The sequence below is a fragment of the Mirounga leonina genome, unplaced genomic scaffold (assembly GCF_011800145.1).
Source record: "Mirounga leonina isolate KUSES-001 unplaced genomic scaffold, KU_Mleo_1.0 Mir_174, whole genome shotgun sequence".
NCBI lineage: Eukaryota > Metazoa > Chordata > Mammalia > Carnivora > Phocidae > Mirounga > Mirounga leonina.
Window position 1 is genome coordinate 77,373,327 of NW_023270451.1, and position 19,293 is coordinate 77,392,619.

The 19,293-nt window shown below is 36.3% G+C and overlaps 1 protein-coding gene across 4 annotated transcripts in view; it reads right to left on the reverse strand.

Moving 5' to 3' along the window:
* BRAF (B-Raf proto-oncogene, serine/threonine kinase) overlaps positions 1 to 19,293 on the reverse strand; it is a 179,315-nt gene that overhangs the window by 56,545 nt on the left and 103,477 nt on the right. For all 4 annotated transcript variants that reach the window (XM_035021238.1, XM_035021239.1, XM_035021237.1 and 1 more), the window contains exons 4-7: positions 7,207 to 7,310; positions 6,255 to 6,357; positions 1,919 to 2,067; positions 856 to 975 (exon numbers count right to left, since the gene is read on the reverse strand). In XM_035021238.1, coding sequence (XP_034877129.1) covers positions 856 to 975; positions 1,919 to 2,067; positions 6,255 to 6,357; positions 7,207 to 7,310 — 476 coding nt within the window. The remainder of the gene's footprint in view (positions 1 to 855; positions 976 to 1,918; positions 2,068 to 6,254; positions 6,358 to 7,206; positions 7,311 to 19,293) is intronic.

Below are 19,293 nucleotides of genomic sequence, written 5' to 3' on the forward strand. Positions count from 1 at the left end.
CTGTCTTCATTATGAACAGCATCTGAGTTGGCCTTCTTCAACCACAACATTTGTCCGTTGATCTATCTGTGTATCACTGCTAAGTGCTTCTTTCTTTAAATTTTCACCAGGTTAGTCCTCTGTTGAAAAACCTTTACTTTTTCCCCTTTTCCGTTAAGTCTAAATTCCAGCTTGAATTCCAACACTCTTTATAATCTGGTCTTATATGTGATACTTCTCTATTTAGATTAGCCTGTGTTCACTCTCTCTCAAATCTACCACCCCATTCCCTTTGTTTATGCTATTTCTCCCCTGCCAACCCACCACACCATGCTTTTTATTCCCTGGATTCATTCAGATTCTAGAATTCTTGAAGGTCCAATTTAAATAGCATTTCTTCATTAAATGTTTTTGACTACTATCACTATTCTCCTGTCTATGGTAAATATGATCATATTTATGTCCTTGCATCGTTTAAAATATCATATCGTCTGAGAAACCGTAGACTATAATTACATACTATTTTTAAATTGTTTGCCATTGTCTCATTGGTCAATGCTACTTTTCTAAATGGGAATCATACACTTCTATATTTGAATATTACCTAATAAAGTGATGAGCACAAGGCAGGGACTCTAAATGATCTGTTACTTGATTTTTTTCAAGACTGGTCCTGAAACAGTCTATGTCAGTTTTAATCCCACGTATCTTACCAAATGCATGTATGAATTTGCCTTATGTGATAAAATAAGTTACCTGAAGAAAAATCCTTAATTTAACAATCCAAGTAGTTGGAAAGGTTTATAATTAACCAAAAGATCCAAAAGAAACCAGCTCAAATAGCACTGCCATTGAACAGCAGGAGTCAAATCATACCCAGCAGAATCGGAGGGGGGAGCGGAAGGGGATGATCCAGACGTAAGGGCAGTCTCTGCTATGGAGGCCTCCTCCTGTGGTATTGGGTGGTGTTCAAAGAACTTGGAGACAAACAGCAAACTGTGAGGCAAAAACAAAAACAAAACAAAGCAAACCTAACTTGTGCAAACCCCAGAAGCTTCATATACCAGAATACATTACAGAGTTAACAGAAATATGAGATCAAATTCCACTTTCAGAAATGATTGTTAAATTCAATTAGTTGTATTTTTGCCTAAAAGCTTATTTTAAAAAAATTGCATTGTACTTTGAAAGGCAAGCTTATAATCTAAAGCTAATTGCTCTATACAGCACATTTCTACATATTAGAGGGGAAAAATCATGCTTTATGGTTAAAGAATTAGAAGAAAATGTAGCTACTGTCTCAGTTAGATTCCATCATAATACACTTTATAGATTGGATTCTCTTTGCTCAAGTGATTGAGAAAAGTAAAAAGACCTTAACAGCAGGAGCAGCAGCAACAACAAGAGAGACTACAATAGACTCAGTCTAATCTATTACAGAAACTCTGGCATAAAGCAAATAGAAATTTTAGAAAGAGAAACACCGGGTATAAAGATTTTATATCTTACTTTTAAATAAACTGGGCAGGGGAGGTTGAAGGAGAGAGAAAGAGACAGAGAGAGAAAGAGAGAGAGAATATATATAATTTACAAAATAGTGACAGAACCAGAACCCCTGATCTGTGATCCAAAAATATAATGGTTAACTTAATTGAAATCACACCCACTCTCCTCCCAAAAACCATCTAAAAATGATGTCTATGGGCAAGGGATCTTTTACTAACTAAGAGAGGATATAAGACATAGATAGAATGTACAGCTGAGTCAGAATGACCATTTGGGAGAGCAGTACTGCCTATACTATACAGTATTCTCTAGCCAGCCTTTTCTAAGTTCCCGTAACTCTACCGGACAGAAAATTCCCAGACTCTAAGATACACTAGTTTCACATTAGGAAAAATAAAATGTAGATAGAAAAGAGATTTTTTTGATTACTTACTCAAGTTGGTCATAATTAACACACATCAGTGGAACCTCTGTACTACAACGCTGGTGAAATTTATAACCACATGTTTGACAGCGAAAACCCTGGAAAAGCAGCTTTCGACAAAAGTCACAAAATGCTAAGGTGAAAAAGGTTTTCCGTACCTGCAAAGTAAAAAACATCACAGAGAATTTCAAAAACTTGCAAGAATCTTCTTAGATATCAACTTATTTACTCTCTTGCTTAAAATAACAAATCTTTAATATGTTCATATCCTGAGAACCGTCTTACACACGAAGATACTAAAATGGAAACCCGGGGGGTTCAAGACAATAGATGGACTATATGTATTTATCTCCCACCCAATATACAATAAAAAAACTCAGAAGTCAAGAAGATGGAAAGTGAGTAAAAGACTGGAAACTATTTTCAAGCTTGACTCCATGAAAGTAAAAATAGAGATGATAAGTAGAAGGAGGGAACAGGGGTGAAAGGAAGGGTAAGGGCACACTTTAGTAACTGTACAAAGAAAGGAGTTAAGAGATGCTTACTGGTGTTGACAGAACAAGAAACAATGGTATATTTATATTACTTAAAGTTACAAAGGTATCCAATAGAGGAACCTGCCCCCAAAACAAACCAACCAACAAAAAATCCAAAAAAATCACACTGAAGGAGGGGAAGAAGGAAGAAGATTGTAATGCTACAAATGAGCTAATTCCCTTTGGAATCAGTAAATAGTGGCCGAAGTTGATAAAGCAAGGAACTATGGCTTAAAGTTACTATTTAGTAATGGGGAGATAATCACCCAAAGAGCTTTAAAACAGAAATTAACTAGGCTAAGGGACAGGAAAATTACCTAAAAGACAGTAAGAACCACTTCTAACCAATTATCAGTTTGTTAGAGGATTAGAACACCTAAATTTGTGAACATTCCTCTCCAGGAAACTAAAAAGGCAACATGGAAGAACTCCATGTCAGAAGGCAAATGATCTACACAGAGGTCACATAAAAAGAATTACATTAGGGAGGCTCTACCTTGATAACTACTGAAGCCAGAAATTATTTTTAGAGTATCTGTTTTGGGTACAGAATGAGCAGAAAACATAAGAGAAATACCAAAATGTTAACAGTGGCTATTTCAGAGTGGTGAGAGCATGGCTGACTCTATTTCGTCCTTTGTCTTTGCTGTGTGTATTCTCAATTCACCTGTTTCTCAGATAGTTTTCATCACTAACAATAGTAAGAACTACATTTTACATTATGACCCAGGACATACCTATATTCAGATAATAGTATTTACCCTGACTATATATAATGTACATTAGGACTTTCTACTATATGGAAATGTCTTTCATGATCCATTAAATTGATTTCAATACCCACAGTTTACCAAACTTTTTCCAATAAACATGCATTTAACAGGATACAGTTATTTAAAAATAATGTCTCATCAAAATGATATCTTAGCACATCAGGCATTCTAGGCTTTTTGAGAACATTCGGGTAATTTTAAGGAGTGGCTCTTGTTTTCTTCACCTTTTTGTCTTATGTATCACTTTCTAGGGGATATAAAAGGCAACTGCTCGTTTTTAGCTTTGTTACTTTTCAGTTTGTCTCTGGATATACAAGAAATTAGAAAACCTTTAACATTTATGTGGCGAATATTTGCCAAAGCAAGCGTTTTTCATATTTCTTGCAGGATTTCAGAAAATAGAGCACAGAAATATACAAAACATGTTCACAGGAATCAGCATTTTATAGTCATCTGATCCTCTCCTATCCTCTCCATTTCTCACTCACCTAATAATCTGTTGAATTTCACGAAGTTCTAATTTCTCTTTTCATTAATCTACTCGCTTACAGTCTTTCTTCCTGCTACTGACTTGTATTTGAAAACTATGTGTACCAGGCTGTTTGTGTATGTAAAGGAGAAAACCAAACATGGCAGTACGGGAGGACAGAGGAAAGCACAGAGGAGTGGAAATCAGAAGAAGCAAATGTGGGAATGCATTTGAGTATAAATGGTGACATATAATTGGATCTGGGAGTATACCTTTGTCAATAAAAGTGAGTACAGGAAGGTACATTTTCTTGTTTTCCTACCTCTCCTGCCGCCTCCACCCTGCCAGTTCCCAGGGACTCCTGGAATGTAGGCAAATACCAAAGAACTGCTTTTATAACGGACTAAGAAACTGGGAGGCATAAGCAGCATTGCTTGAGTTGCCAGCAAAACTGAGCAGAGAAGCAGAGAGAAATTCTCTCCCTTTCTCAAGTAGAATGTGTGCTTTTACTCTTGCCTCTACATGGCACTCAGAGCAATTGTTCTGAAACACAAATCCAATCATGTCTCCCCTGCTCACAATCAATTTCCAATTATTTTAAAGAGAAGTGTAAATCTTTAACATGCCTTACAAGGACTCCTAGGAGCAGGATTCTTCTTACTCTACCCATAACTCTTGCTATACTGTAACAACCCCTCTCCAACTTTATACCATTCCCCCTGAACTTCTCTCAAAACTGAAAAATTCCATGCTCTCTCCCTGTTTGCTCTGTTGAGAGTACTCTTCCCTTCACTCCATCTGCTATTCCCTCATCCATTAGGCCTTAGCTTAGAGAGTTCTTCCTTTGGGAAACCTTCCTGACTCCTCAAAGGCTAGGTTAGGAGTCTCTACTCTGTGCATCTACTGTACTTTATACATACACAGTAATTAAGAGCGTTTATGAAATTCTCTTATCAAAACATCTGTCTCTCTACTCTAAGGCAGGGATATTGTTTTTTCTTATTCATTGTTATAGTCCCAGATCAGACACAGTGTTGGCAAATGGGAAGTTCTTAATAGATATTTACTGGCAGGTCTCCAATTGTGTTGTGAGGATTTCCATACTCTGGAACTAGGCTGCAGCTTGTTTCCATTATCCCCTTGTGACAACGATCTTCCTGAGGCACCACTTTAACACCATTTTATGGTTAACAATTTAGGTCTTCTTACCTCCTAACTACTTTCTAGCCAAGAAAAATAATTAGGAAAAAGAGTAGTAATCTTCATGAACTGTAACCTCTACTGTTTTTGGATTCCTAAAAACTTAAAATTATCTTCAGATTTTTCCACTTGAAATTCTATAAATTAAAAAAAAAATCAATAGTAATGAACTTGCTAGGTCTTCATTACAAAACTATTTGCTACATAGTAAATCTGATCGACAACACTCATTGAAAAGATGCCTTACTGAAGCACAAATTATTCACCATTATTCACCACTAATGGAGCCCTGAAAGCACAAATCCCCAAGGAAATCAGCTCATTATTCGTCTGCTTTAGGAGTTCAGCTGTACTGATCATCAAAGCACATGGGAAAGCACTTGACGCCGAAAGGGTAGCAGTAACTAACTATCCATCTAGAAAATATAAACTATGGTCAAAATTCCATATATAATAGAAAGTAAGAAATGCATTCCTGCCTTATAGATCATTCTACTCCTGGCTTCTGCCTTACCCTTTTAGAGGGTAGGTTCTCAAGCTCTGGGCACTATATTCTCATCTCTAAGGTGGAGATGCCCCACGTTCCAGGTATCATGCTGGTGACACTTAGCTTAGGCTAGGTTCCAGCAAATGCAAAAACCAGATGAAGGGAGAGGTCCTCAAGGAGAGCTATTCCACTTCCACTAACTCATCCTTCAGAAACATTAACGCAAGTATATCAAGATGTATGCAAAAAGATTGTTTAGCCCTGTACAAAACAGATTAAAAAACTTAAATGTCTATTAATAGAGGATGGTTAACTATAAATATACTGAATTTATATTCTTATAGACTATTATGCAATCACTATAAACATAACACTAGGTGTACTGATGTGGAAAGACATCCATTTTTTTTTTTTAAGGATGAAGACTATCACACAGAACAGGACTCCATTTTTAGTTTTAGGAAAGAAATGGAAATTAACGGAAGGGAAGGGAGAAGAAAAAGAATGGAGAGAACTTTGGGCTCCCAAGGTATAATAAGCACACGGTTGTATAAGCAGAAAGAGTTTGGAAGACCATACAATAATTAGTAAGTGTTTACCCTACTAGGTATTTTCCTTTTCTCACATGATATACTTTTGTACCATTCAGATTTTCTTTTCAGTTCCTTTTAATGAAAGACATTTATTGCTTTTTCAAATTAAAAAGAAAATAAAACTCTTTAGTTTAAATACAAACTTCTTAAAGAACAGAACTGATTTTCAACTTAGGTAAAATATCAATCCCAAAATTATGCATCTATATTTCATATTCCCTAAATAAAAATTCATGTGCAAGAACCTGAATGCTTTTGACGTTTGGAAAAAATGTAAAAGTACATACAAAGTTGTGTGTGGTAAGCGGAACATTTTCCAACACTTCTACATGCAGTTCCTCTCCGGTGAGCCAGGAAATATCAGTGTCCCAGCCAATCGGTTTCTTCTCTCTGAAAAGTGTAGACACAGCCTTTCTTGGTTATCATACCTAAGAATCTTTATACCTCATGCTGAAGATATGAAAATTGGTTATTGAGGGGCTAGTAATGGTGAGGGAGGTTTGGCTCCCTGGTTTTCCATCGTTAGAAATTTAAATGGCAATAAATTAATTTTTAAGTTTACCCCAAATAAATGTATCACTCTTGGACAAACAGCAGGGTAAAGAGATGTACTCTTTTCTTCAAGCCAGCTCCAGAAAAGACCTACAACAGCAGAAAATTGATTGTTCCTAGGGTCCCCCCTCAAAACAAACAAACAAAAAAAAAACCAACCAGGTACGGATTTATCTATCCATTCAAAAAAAAAAAAAAAAAAAAAAGCACTCAAGGGACAACATGCCCCAGAAAGGGTATTTTTTTTTTTAAAAACAGGATTCAAAATTTGGGGGGGTTCTTGGCACAATTTTAGATACTTTTCTGAAAGAAAAATAGTTTAATACAAAATGTTAATTTTGATAAGCCTTTTGTGAAACTATGAGTTTATATTAAAAATAGGGGAATAGGGAAGAATCCATTGTTCAAATAAGCCACATTTTAAATGGTTCACAAAAATTATAAGAATCTCAAACTCCAAATAAAATCATTTGATCAGAGTAACAAACACTATCATCACACAAAGTATCTAATGTTAACTCCTCAAAAGGCCTGCAAGTTTTCTTTAGGCTAACTTAATATTTTTTTCTAAAGTTAAATTTCAACACCCTGGGTTTGGGTAAAGCTGCTGCAGAAAACCCAAAAGTTTTATGTCTGAGGGATTTTTTTCCTTTTTAAACAAAATTTCACATCACATACAAACCATACCCATCCTGAATTCTGTAAACAGCACAGCACTCTGGGATTAGACCTCTCATCATCAGAGCTTTCTTTAGACTGTCTCGGACTGTAACTCCACATCTTGCAGGTACCTATGATACCATAGATATATGATATGAGGTACAGGGAATAAATTATATATTTTTTCTACATCATTTTAAAAAGCTCAATACTTTACCTTTATAATACCTTTAAAATGTCATATGGATTAGTATGTCAGATACAACATCATTTGTAAAGCTAAGTTGCTATTTTTTTTTTTTTAAGATTTTATTTATTTATTTATTTGACAGAGAGAGACATAGCGAGAGCAGGAACACAAGCAGGGGGAGCAGGAGAGGGAGAAGCAGGCTTCCCGCTGAGCAGGGAGCCCGATGTGGGACTTGATCCCAGGACCCTGGGATCATGACCTGAGCCGAAGGCAGATGCTTAACGACTGAGCCACCCAGGCGCCCAAGCTAAGTTGCTATTAAAGGAAAATTATGACTCAAGCATCTATTATTCATCAACTTAAAGCAAAACTGACTTTGCTTTTTATTAAAATTATGAAATATTTTAACATATAAAAAGAGAACAGAAAAATAACAGATTCCTATATACCCATCACTGAGAAATGTCAACATTTAAAGCAAAAGCAATTAAAAAAAATTTTTTTTTTAATTTGAATATAGTTGACACACATTGTATCAGTTTCAGGTGTACAACATAGTGATTCAACTTCTCTATACATAATGCTATGCTCACAAGTGTAGCTACTATCTGTCACCATACAACATTATAGTATCATTGACTATATTCCCTATGCCTTTCATCCCCATGACTTACTAATTCCGTAACTGGAAGCCTGTATCTCCTACTTCCCTTCATCCGTTTTGCCTATCCCTCTATTGTCCCCTCTGGCAGCCATCACTTTGTTCTCTGCTTCTGTTTTTTGTTTGTATTTCTATTTTTATTATTTTTCTGAGGAACCTCCATACTGTTTTTCAGTGGCTGTGCCAATTTACATTTTCATCAACAGCATATGATAGTTTTTTTTCTCTGCATTCTCCGTCCTAACATTTCTTTTCGATTTTAGTGATTCTGACAGGTTTAAGGTATTATCTCATTGGTTTGTTTTTTTTTTAAAGATTTTAAGTAATCTCTACACCCAACATGGGGCTCGAACTTATAACCCCAAGATGAAGGGTCGCATACTCTACTGACTGAGCCTGCCAGGCACCCCCTCATTGTGGTTTTGATTTGCGTTTCTCTGATGATTAGTGATGGTAAGCATCTTTTCCTGTGTCTGTTGGCCATCTATAGGTCTTCTTAGGAAAAATATCTGTTCAGGTCCTCTATTTTTTAATCAGATTATTTGGAATTTTTGGTGTTGAGTTGTATGTTCTTTACATATTTTGAATATTAACCCCTTATCAGATATATCATTTGCAAATATCTTCTCTCATTTAGTAGGTCACCTTGTTCTTTTGTTGATGGTTTCCTTCGCTGTGCAAGAGCTTTTTACTTTGGTGTAGTCCCCATAATTTATTTTTGCTTTTATTTCCCTTGCTTAAGGAGACACATCTAGAAAAACATTGCTGATATCAAACAGATTACTGTCTATGTTTTCTTCTAGGAGTTTTATGGTTTCAGGTCTTACATTTAGGTCTTTAATCCATTTTGAGTTTATTTTTGTATACGGTATAAGTAGTTCAGTTTCATTCTTTTGCATATAGCTGTCCAGGTTTCCCAACACCATTTATTAAAGAGACTGACTTTTCCCATTGTTTATTCTTGCATCCTTTGTCATAGGTTAATTGACCATATAATCATGGGTTTATTTCTGGGCCTCTATTCTGTTCCATTGATCTGTGTCTATTTTTGTGCCAGTAGCACATACTTGGTATGATGACTACAGCTTTGTAGTATATCTTGAATTCTAGAATTGTGGTATTTCCAGCTTTGTTGTTCTTTCTCAAGATTCCTTTAGCTATTTAGGGATCTTCTGTGGTTCCATACAAACTTTAGGATTATTTGTTCTAGTTCTGTGAAAAATGTTGTTGGTATTTTGATAGGGATTGCATTCAATCTGTAGATTGCTTTGGGTAGTATGAACATCTTAATATTAATCTTTCTAATCTATAAGCATGGAATATCTTTCCATTTGTTTGTGTCATCTTTAATTTCTTTCATCAATGGTTTATAGTTTTCGAAGTATGGGTCTTTCACCTCTGGTTAAGTTTATTCCTAGGTATTTTATTCTTTTTGGTGTAACTGTAAATGGAATTGTTTTTTTTAATTTCTCCTTCTGCTACCTCATTACCAGCATATGGAAATGCTACTGACTTCTGGGTATTAATTTTGTACCTTGCAACTTTACTGAATTCATTTATTACTTCTGATAGATTTTTTTTGGTGGAGTCTTCAGGGTTTTCTATGTATAGTATCATGTCATCTGCAAATAGACAGTTGAACTTCTTCCTTACCAATATGGATGCCCCATTTCTTTTTCTTTTCTTTCCTTTTTTTTTTTTTTTTGAAGATTTTATTTATTTATTTGACAGAGACAGACACAATGAGAGCAGGAACACAAGCAGGGGGAATGAGAGAGGGAGAGGTAGGCTTCCCGCTGAGCAGGGAGCCCAACGCAGGGCTCGATCCCAGGACCCCGGGATCATGACCTGAGCTGAAGGCAGATGCTTGACCAACTGAGCCACCCAGGCATCCCTAGTATCATACTACTATAAACTTTAAAAATACTTATAGATATATATTTAGTAAAGTATAAGAATTAACGTAGCCCACATTTATCGAATGGCTGCTTCTTGGGAAACACAGTGGGACGTGGATGTTTATGAGGGGAATGGGACTGGTAAAGGGAACCACATTTGCGTATGTGTGTGCAGTATGAAGGAAATATAACAAACACTCCTATTTGTTCATTGGAGGTGACTAAACACAGATTTTAATATACCGTCCATTATACTTTTCCATATAAATATATTTTCTAAATAAAAATATTTTAAAAACCTTATGAACATTCTTTTCTAAATGCTAAATTGGTGACCAAAGTTACCAAATTTTAAATACCTTGCTTTGAAAAATGATAAGCATGGTTTTGGGGCACCTGGGTGGCTCAGTCGTTAAGCGTCTGCCTTCGGCTCAGGTCATGGTCCCGGGGTTCTGGGATCGAGCCCCGCATCGGGCTCCCTGCTCTGCGGGAAGCCTGCTTCTCCCTCTCTCACTCCCCCTGCTTGTGTTCCCTCTCTCGCTGTGTCTCTCTCTGTCAAATAAATAAAATCTTTAAAAAAGAAAAATGATAAGCATGGTTTTTTGTTAAGTACTGGTTTACAGTGATAAAAGAAAACTTCTAATAGCTAGCTACTATCATATTACTGTATTATAATCCTCTCATTTAGTCTACTTTACTTTCACTTTCTAACCTCAGGCTTACTTGTCTTCTATATTTCTCTTTTCAAACCTGAAACGCATTCAGTTTTATTCCTATAATCTCCACTTCTCTTTCTCCTTCTAAAATATATATAGTCTTAGAATGTGTACTTTTTGCTATCTCTAGAAGAAATAATCCTGGCTATTTTCTCTTTTTTATCCAATTTCTATTATTAGAGCATTGCTCATCAGCTCTTATAATTATTCTTATTTCAGACCTATCGTATTTTGTCTCTGCATGCCATGTAAAACTATTTATAAAAGAAATTTCTTTCTCCAAAAAAGATACAGAAAGCCAATAAGCACATGAAAAGATGCTTAATATCATTAGCCATCAGGGAAATACAAATCAGAACCACAATGAGACACCACTTCACACACACTAGAACGGCTGTAATAAAAAAGATCGTAAACATGCTGGTGAGGGGATGGAGAAACTAAAAACCCTTATACAGTACTGCTAAGAAAGCAAAATGCTACAGCTGTTTTGGAATACATTCTGGCTGTTCCTCAAAAGATTACTATAGACATATACCAAACAAAAATGAAAACATATGTCCACACAAAAACTTGTACATGAATGTTCATAGCAGCATTATTCACAATAGCCAAAAAGTGGAAACACCACTCAGGATGGATAAATAAAATGGAGTATATACAAACAATAGGGTATCATTTGACCATAAAAAGGCATGAAGGACTGAATCACACTATAACATGGATGAACACTGAAAACATGCTAAGTAAAAGAAGCCAGTCACAAAAGACCACACATTCCACAATTCCATTTACATGGAATGCTGGAATAGGCAAATCTATAGAGATAAAAGGAAGTAACTTGTTGCCTAGGGCTGGGAAGACTGGGGAGAAATGGTAAGTGACTTCTGATGCATATAGGATTTCTTTTTTGGAGTGCTGAAAAAGTTCTTTTATTTTTTTTTTTAAGATTTTATTTATTTATTTGACAGAGAGAGACAGCGAGAGAGGGAACACAAGCAGGGGGAGTGGGAGAGGGAGAAGCAGGCTTCCCACTGAGCAGGGAGCCTGATGTGGGGCTCGATCCCAGGACCCCACGATCATGACCTGAACTGAAGGCAGAAGCTTTAACAACTGAGCTACCCAGGCGCCCCTGGAGTGCTGAAAAAGTTCTTAAATTGATTGAGATGACATTTGTGTGACTCTATGAATAGACTAAAAATCACTGGATTGCACCCTTTGAATGAATCAATTGTATAATATGTGAATCAAGTCTTAGTCTATAAAAAAATTCTTTTAAATTATGAATTCCAAAAGCCAGGCTTAGGACAAGCTGTGTTTCAGGGTAATTGGGTTAGTCTAATACTTTCTTTGTTAGCCTTTTGTTAATTTCTTTGTTAACCTTTTGTTGGATGATTTATGTATTGAAAAGTATACATGAATGTGGGTATCTCAGGCTTAAAATACTTTAAATTTTATTAGATCAATAATATCTTCTAAATTTTAACATTCAGTGTTGGCCAAGGTCTCATGGTAAAAGTAAGTCTCATACACTATTGAGAGGGTATACTAATGCATACCTTATTCAATAATTATTTCTAGGTATTTAACATAAAAATATTCCCACAGTGTTTCAGGACACAGATATTTAAATGTATATTACAGTATTAACTATCCATCATGAAAAATAGCTAAATAAGTTGGATACAACCATTCTAAACAATAATTTTAAACATAAGAAACAGCTCTGCATGAAACAGCTCTGTGAAAAAAAAATTTAAGTATAAGGTAAAAGGTTAGTCTTTTTCTCCTGCCAGAGCATGACCCTCCTCATCCTTAACACTTCTTTCTCTCTTTAAAGGTCTATTTCATATAATACTTAGATAGCCCTACCAATTTTCTTTTGGTTACTAACAGCTCTTCATTTTTTTTTTTTAAGTTTTATTTATTTAAGTAATCTCTACATCCAACATGAGGCTCGAACTCATGACCTTGAGATCAAGAGTCACATGTTCTTCCAACTGAGCCAGCTAGGTGCCCTTCTTCATTCCTTTTTTAAAAAAAGATATTTGAGGTATAGCTGACCTAAAATAAACTACATTAAGTATATTGTCTGAGGGTGCCTGGGTGGCTCAGTTGGTTAAGCGACTGCCTTCGGCTCAGGTCATGGTCCCGGAGTCCTGGGATCGAGTCCCACATCGGGCTCCTGGCTCGGCGGGGAGCCTGCTTCTCCCTCTGACCCTCTCCCCTCTCATGCTGTTTCTCTCTCTCTCTCTTTCTCAAATAAATAAATAAATAAAATCTTTAAAAAAAAAAAGTATATTGTCTGATACAATTTGACATTATGTATATATCCATGAAATCATCTAATGTACCCATTACACCTTCTCAAAGTTTCTTTGCGCTCCTGTGTAATTCCTCCCTCCTGCCCCAGGCCCAGGCAAATACTGATCTAACACTGTCACTATAGAACAGTTTGCATTTTCTAGAATTTTATAAAAGTATAAAATACATATTCATTTTTGTCTGGCTACTTTCACTTAGCATGATTATTTTGAGATTTATCTATGTTGTGTCTATCAGTAGTGTATTCCTGTGTACCACATGGTATTCCATTTTATGGGTATACCACAACTCGCTTAACCATCTGTTGATGAACATTTGGGGCTAAGAACAAATCTGTACAAATCTTTGTATGGACATATGCTTTATTTTCTCTTGGGTAAATACCCAGAAGTAGAATGGCTGGATCATATACTAGGTGTATGTTTAACTTTTTACGAAATTGCCAAACTTTTTTTTAAGATTGTGGTGAAATACATATAACATAAAATTTAACATTTAACCATTTTTAAGTATACAGTTAGCTATGTTAAGTACATTCACATTGTTGTGTAACCAATGGCCTTGACTCTTCATTTTGAAAAACTGAAACTCTATAACCATTAAAGAACAACTCCCCATTCTCCCCCACCCGCACACCTTGCAACCACTATCCTATTTTCTGTTTCTATGAATTTGACTACTCTAGGTAACTCAAATAAGTGGAATAATACAGTATTTGTCTTTTTGTGACTGACTCAAGAGTCATCGATGCTGTACAATGTACCAGAATTTCCTTTTTAGAGTTGAATATTTCATTGTATGCATATATCACATTTTGTTTCTTCATGCATCTGTTGATGGACACTTGGGTTGATCACACATTTTTGGTTATTATGAATAATGATGCTATAAATATGGTATATAAGTAATCTCTTTGAAACCCTTCCAATTCATTTGGGTATATATTCAGAAGCAGAATTGCAGGATAAATATGATAATTCTATTCTTAGTTTTTTGAGGAACCATAATACTGTTTTCCATAGTAGTCACACCATTTTATATTCCCACTAGCAATGCACAAGGGTTCCAATTTCTCTACATCCTTGCCAATGTGCTATTCATTCTTTCCTCTTTCCTTCTTTTTCTTTTCTTCCCTCCCTTTCTTTCTTGATAGTAGCTATTCTAATGGGTGTGAGGTGGTAGCTCATGTTGCTTTGATTTACATATTTCTAATGATTACTGTTGAGAATCTTTTCATGTGTTTGTTAGCCATCTGTGTATCTTCTTTGGAGAAATATCTATTCAAGTCCTCTCCCCTTTTCTTAATCGGGTTGTTTAGGGTTTTTTTTGTTTTGTTTTGTTTTTTAATTGAGTTGTATGAGTTTTTAAAAATATGTTCTAGGGGCACCTGGGTGGCTCAGTCGTTAAGCGTCCGCTTTCACCTCAGGTCATGATCCCAGGGTCCTGGGATCGAGCCCCACAACCGGCTCCCTGTTTGGCAGGAAGCCTGCTTCTCCCTCTCCCAGTCCCCCTGCTTGTGTTCCCTCTCTCACTGTCTCTGTCAAAAAATAAATAAAATCTTTAAAAATAAATAAAAATACGTTCTGAATATTAGCCCTTTATCACAGATATGACTTGGAAATATTTCCTCCCATTCTACAAGTTGTCTTTTCACTCAGATGCTTGTGTTTTTTTTTTTTTTTTTAATTTATGTCCGAGAGAGAGAGACCACAAGCAGGGGGAGTGGCAGGCAGAGCAAGCAGAGGGAGAAGCAGGCTCCCCAATGAGCAAGGAGCCCGATGAAGGACTCAATTCCAGGACCCTGGGATCATGACCTCAGCCGGAGGCAGACGCTTAACTGACTGAGCCACCCAGGCATCCCGATTGTGTTCTTTGATTCACATAGTTTCTAATTATCATATAGTCCTATTTCTCTATTTTTATGTATGTTGCCTGTGTTTTTGGTGTCATATCTAAGAAACTACTGCCAAATCCAGCGTTGTGAGGCTCTTCCTCTATGTTTTATTCTAAGGGTTTTATAGTTTCAGCTCTTACATTTATGTCTTTGATCCATTTTGAGAGAACTTTGCATATAATGTAAGGTAAGGGTCCAACTTCATTGTTTTGCATGTGCACATCCAGGTTTCCCAGCATCATTTGTTGAAGAGACTGTCCTTTCTGTGGTACCCTTGTCAAAGATCCCTTGACCATATACATAAGAATTTATTTCTGGACTCTTTATTTCACTGATCTATACGTCTCTATGTCTATGCCATTCTGTAGGTTTGTAGTAGTTCTGAGATCAGGAAGTGTGAGACCTCCAACTTTTCTCTTTTCCTTAAGCCTCCACATTAAGTTCAGAATGGATTTTTCTATTTCTGCAAAAAGCGCTGTTGGGATTTTAAAAGGAACTGCAGGGTGCCTAGGTGGCTCAGTCGGTTAAGTGTCTGCTTTTGGCTCAGGTCATGATCCCAGGGTCCTGGGATTGAGTCCCACATCGGACTCCCTGCTCAGCGGGGAGCCTGCTTCTCCCTCTCCCGCTCCCCCTGCTTCTGTGTGCTCTCTTTCTCTGTCAAATAAATAAATAAAATATTTTTAAAAAAGGAACTGTATTAGATAAACTACCAAATTGTTTTACAAAGTGGCTGGACCATTATACAGTCCCACCAGCAATGAATGAAAATTCCAGTTATTCCACATTCTCGCAAATAGTTGGTACGGCCTCTCTTTCATTTTAGCCATTCTAGTAGGTATATGGTGTTATCCTTGTGCCTTTATTTTGCATTTCCCCAGTGACTAATGATGTTGAGCATCTTCTAGTGTATTTATCTACTATCTACATATCTTCTTTGGTGAAGTATCTGTTCAAATCTTTTGCTTATTTTTTGAGTAATTTGCTTTCCTATTATTAAGTTCTAAGAGCTCTTTGTATGCTCTGGATACATGTCTTTAATCAGGTGTATGTTTTGCAAAGACTAATCTGTGGTTTGTCTTTTTATTCTCTTAACACTGTCTTTTGAAGAGCGTAAGTTTTTAATTTCAGTGAAGTCTAATTCATGAATATGTTACTTTTCATTCCTTCCTCTGTATTCAACTTTCTTTCTAAATTAATTTTTGGGTAGTTCCTTCCAGCAGAGCCTCAGAAAGGTAAATTCTCATCCGGAAAGGCCTTTATTGTACTTTCAACTCATACTTTATCTAAGCAACTTACAGGCATTTCTCAGCATTCTGAGTATACTAGTCTATTGTCTTCTGGCTTCTACAGCTGCTACAATGAAAATTTTTTGATAATATAATTGAGAATTTTTTAAAGATAATTTTTTCCCTGAATGGTTTTAAAATACTATCCTTTCATTTTGCTGTATCTAATAATTATATTGAAAATTATTTACATCATTTAGGGCCTTTGTTTCCCAAATCTATTTAGATTTATGTCTTTCACAAATGATAGCCATCATTTCTTTGAATTTTGCTCTACTCTTTTATTTCTATTCTCACTTTCTGGAACTCCTCTGAGGCATATAATGAAACTGTTCACTCCATCTTTCATATCTCTTATCCTCTCTATTACAGTTTTTTAATTTTTTTTTTACTCTCGTTCCTTCTTTAGTTTACTAATTCTCCCTTTAATCTACTTTTTACCTCATCCACTTAGTTTTTTAAAATATTTTAATTTTTTTTTTTTTAAAGATTTTATTTATTTATTTGACAGAGAGATAAGAGAGACAGCACAAGTAGGCAGAGTGGCAGGCAGAGGGAGAGGGAGAAGCAGGCTTCCCGCTGAGCAGGGAGCCCGATGCGGGGCTCGATCCCAGGACCCTGGGATCGTGACCTGAGCCGAAGGCAGCCGCTTAGCCGACTGAGCCACCCAGGCGCCCCTAAAATATTCTAATTTTTATTTAGCATTTCGATATTTCTTCTGTAATATGATGTAATTATTTGACATACTGAGATTTTATTTAAAGTTACCTTGCTACTTCCTCAAATCAGTATCAATTTATATTCGTTAGTTTTTTTTCCCTAGTGGCAACTATTTCTTTTGAACTTTCTATTTTTCTTTGGTCTAAGTTCTTTGAATTTTTCCAACTCTATTAAGAAAAATTTCACTCACAGAAAATTAGAAGGAATGATACAATTAACATCCAAATTCTCTCTACTTAGATTCTAAATTTTTTTTCATATTTATTTTCTCTAACATTTTGTTTTCCATCTTACCATTTGAAATGAAGTTCCAAATTGATTGATTGAGAAAGGAGTCATAATAGTGGTTACTCTTGAAGGTGATTACTGTTTTGGAGTGGGCATGGGAGAACCTTTCTCAAGCACTAGAAATGTTCAATATCTTGATTTCTGTGGCAGTTACATATGTAGAAGGTCACTCAGCTATACAGTTGAGATTTGTATACTTTACTCTAAGTTTTACTTCAAAAAAGAGGATGGAAAAAGTTGTAGGTGTCATGACAATTTATACCTAAACACCGAAAAATATATTTCCTAAGAATAAAGACATTCCCCTACATAATTACATGCCTGATATCAGACTAGGAAAATTAATAATTCCATAATAATATATTTAATCAATATTCACTATTTCCCATCACAAAATGCCTTTTATAGCTCTTCCCCACCCTAGTCCCAAGCTAGGATCACACACTGCATTTGTTTACATCTCTTTAGTCTTATTTAGTGTAGAATAATCTCCAATCTTTTTTGTCCTCTGTGACATTGAGTCCAGGCCATCTGTCTTATAGAATGTCCAAATTCTGAACCTGTTTGTTTCTTCATGGCACTTAACTTTTTCCTTTATCCCCTGTGTTTCTTGTAAAATGGAAGGTTCAGAAGCTTAACAGCAGAACTGTCTTTAGCTAGAATACTTCATAGATGATAACAGTCATCCACTGAGTTTAAAATTTTAGGACCACCTAGAAGTTCTGTTTGGTTCCTTCTTAGGAGTCCTGTTGTTCTTAAGTCTTCTAATGCACTGATAAGCTCTTTCCTTGTGTATTTTATAACATGGGATTTTGAGCTTATCAGTGGGCATTATCTACGTGGGTTCCATGAGCTCTAGATAGGCCAAAGAGACTTTGCATTTGCTTCTGCCTAGTGCCTGACTGCTATTACCTCTCCAGGACCAGTTGTTGGGTTTAAAGTTCCTGGACAGTGCCCGTAAGTATAAATATGAAGCCCACACCATGATGAGGACAGGCCTATAATTAAGAATTCAAGGGAAACTTTAACCTTTATCTGGACTGCTGGTGAAGACAAGCAAGTTTCATTGTTATTTATGTATGCTGAGTAGGTAGATTTTCTTCTAGTTTACCCTTTTGCTGAAGGTAAAACCCTTCAAAGGCTCAGCTTTACGTGAGGATCTGAGTTCCAACTACCCTTTGTGACACTGGCCGAAGGCCTACTCTTGCATCCCCATACACTGACACTCGCATCCCTTTGTTGCACAAGGTGACAAACTGACCTCTCTGGAGGCCACTATAGCACTTTTTTCCATGAAAATCCAGAATTACTACTAATGCTGTGTAAGGGAAAAAAAATTAAAACTACTTTGATTTCACTTGTATTTGTAAATGAAAAGGTTTTTTATTAATTTCAAAAATAACCATATACATTTTTAAAAAGTAGTGATGTGGGGCGCCTGGTGGCTCAGTTGGTTAAGCAACTGCCTTCGGCTCAGGTCATGATCCCGGAGGCCCGGGATCGAGTCCCGCATCAGGCTCCCTGCTTAGCAGGGAGTCTGCTTCTCCCTCTGACCCTCCTCCCTCTCATGCTCTCTGTCTCTCATTCTCTCTCTCGCAAATAAATAAAATCTTTAAAAAAAAAAAAAAAAAAAAAGTAGTGATGTATATAGGTGCATTATTATTAAATCCAATGATAGTACTTGTTGCACTCAAGGATTATAGACCACCCATAAAATTGTGATTTCCCTGCTTTAAATATTACTTACAGAGTAGTCTGTTCCACTGGTAATACTTACCATCAACAAAAGTTATGTAGACAGAGAAAAAATATCAAGCACACTAAAAATCCAACGTTTGATAATAAGTCCAAATAGGGATTTCTCAGGGGCAAAGAACAAAGCTGACCTGACATGTTAAACAACAAACAAGCTCAAGTCTTGAAATTCTTTTTGATTCTAAACTCGTACTTAGACTTGAGTGTGGTTCAAGTTTGGTAGATAGGTTAAAATGTTAAATCGGACACTAAACACAATACAATTTGTTCCAGTTAAGAAACACAGACAGTGGGGCGCCTGGGTGGCTCAGTCGTTAAGCGTCTGCCTTCAGGCTTGGGTCATGGTCCCGGGGTCCTGGGATGGAGCCCCGCATCGGGCTC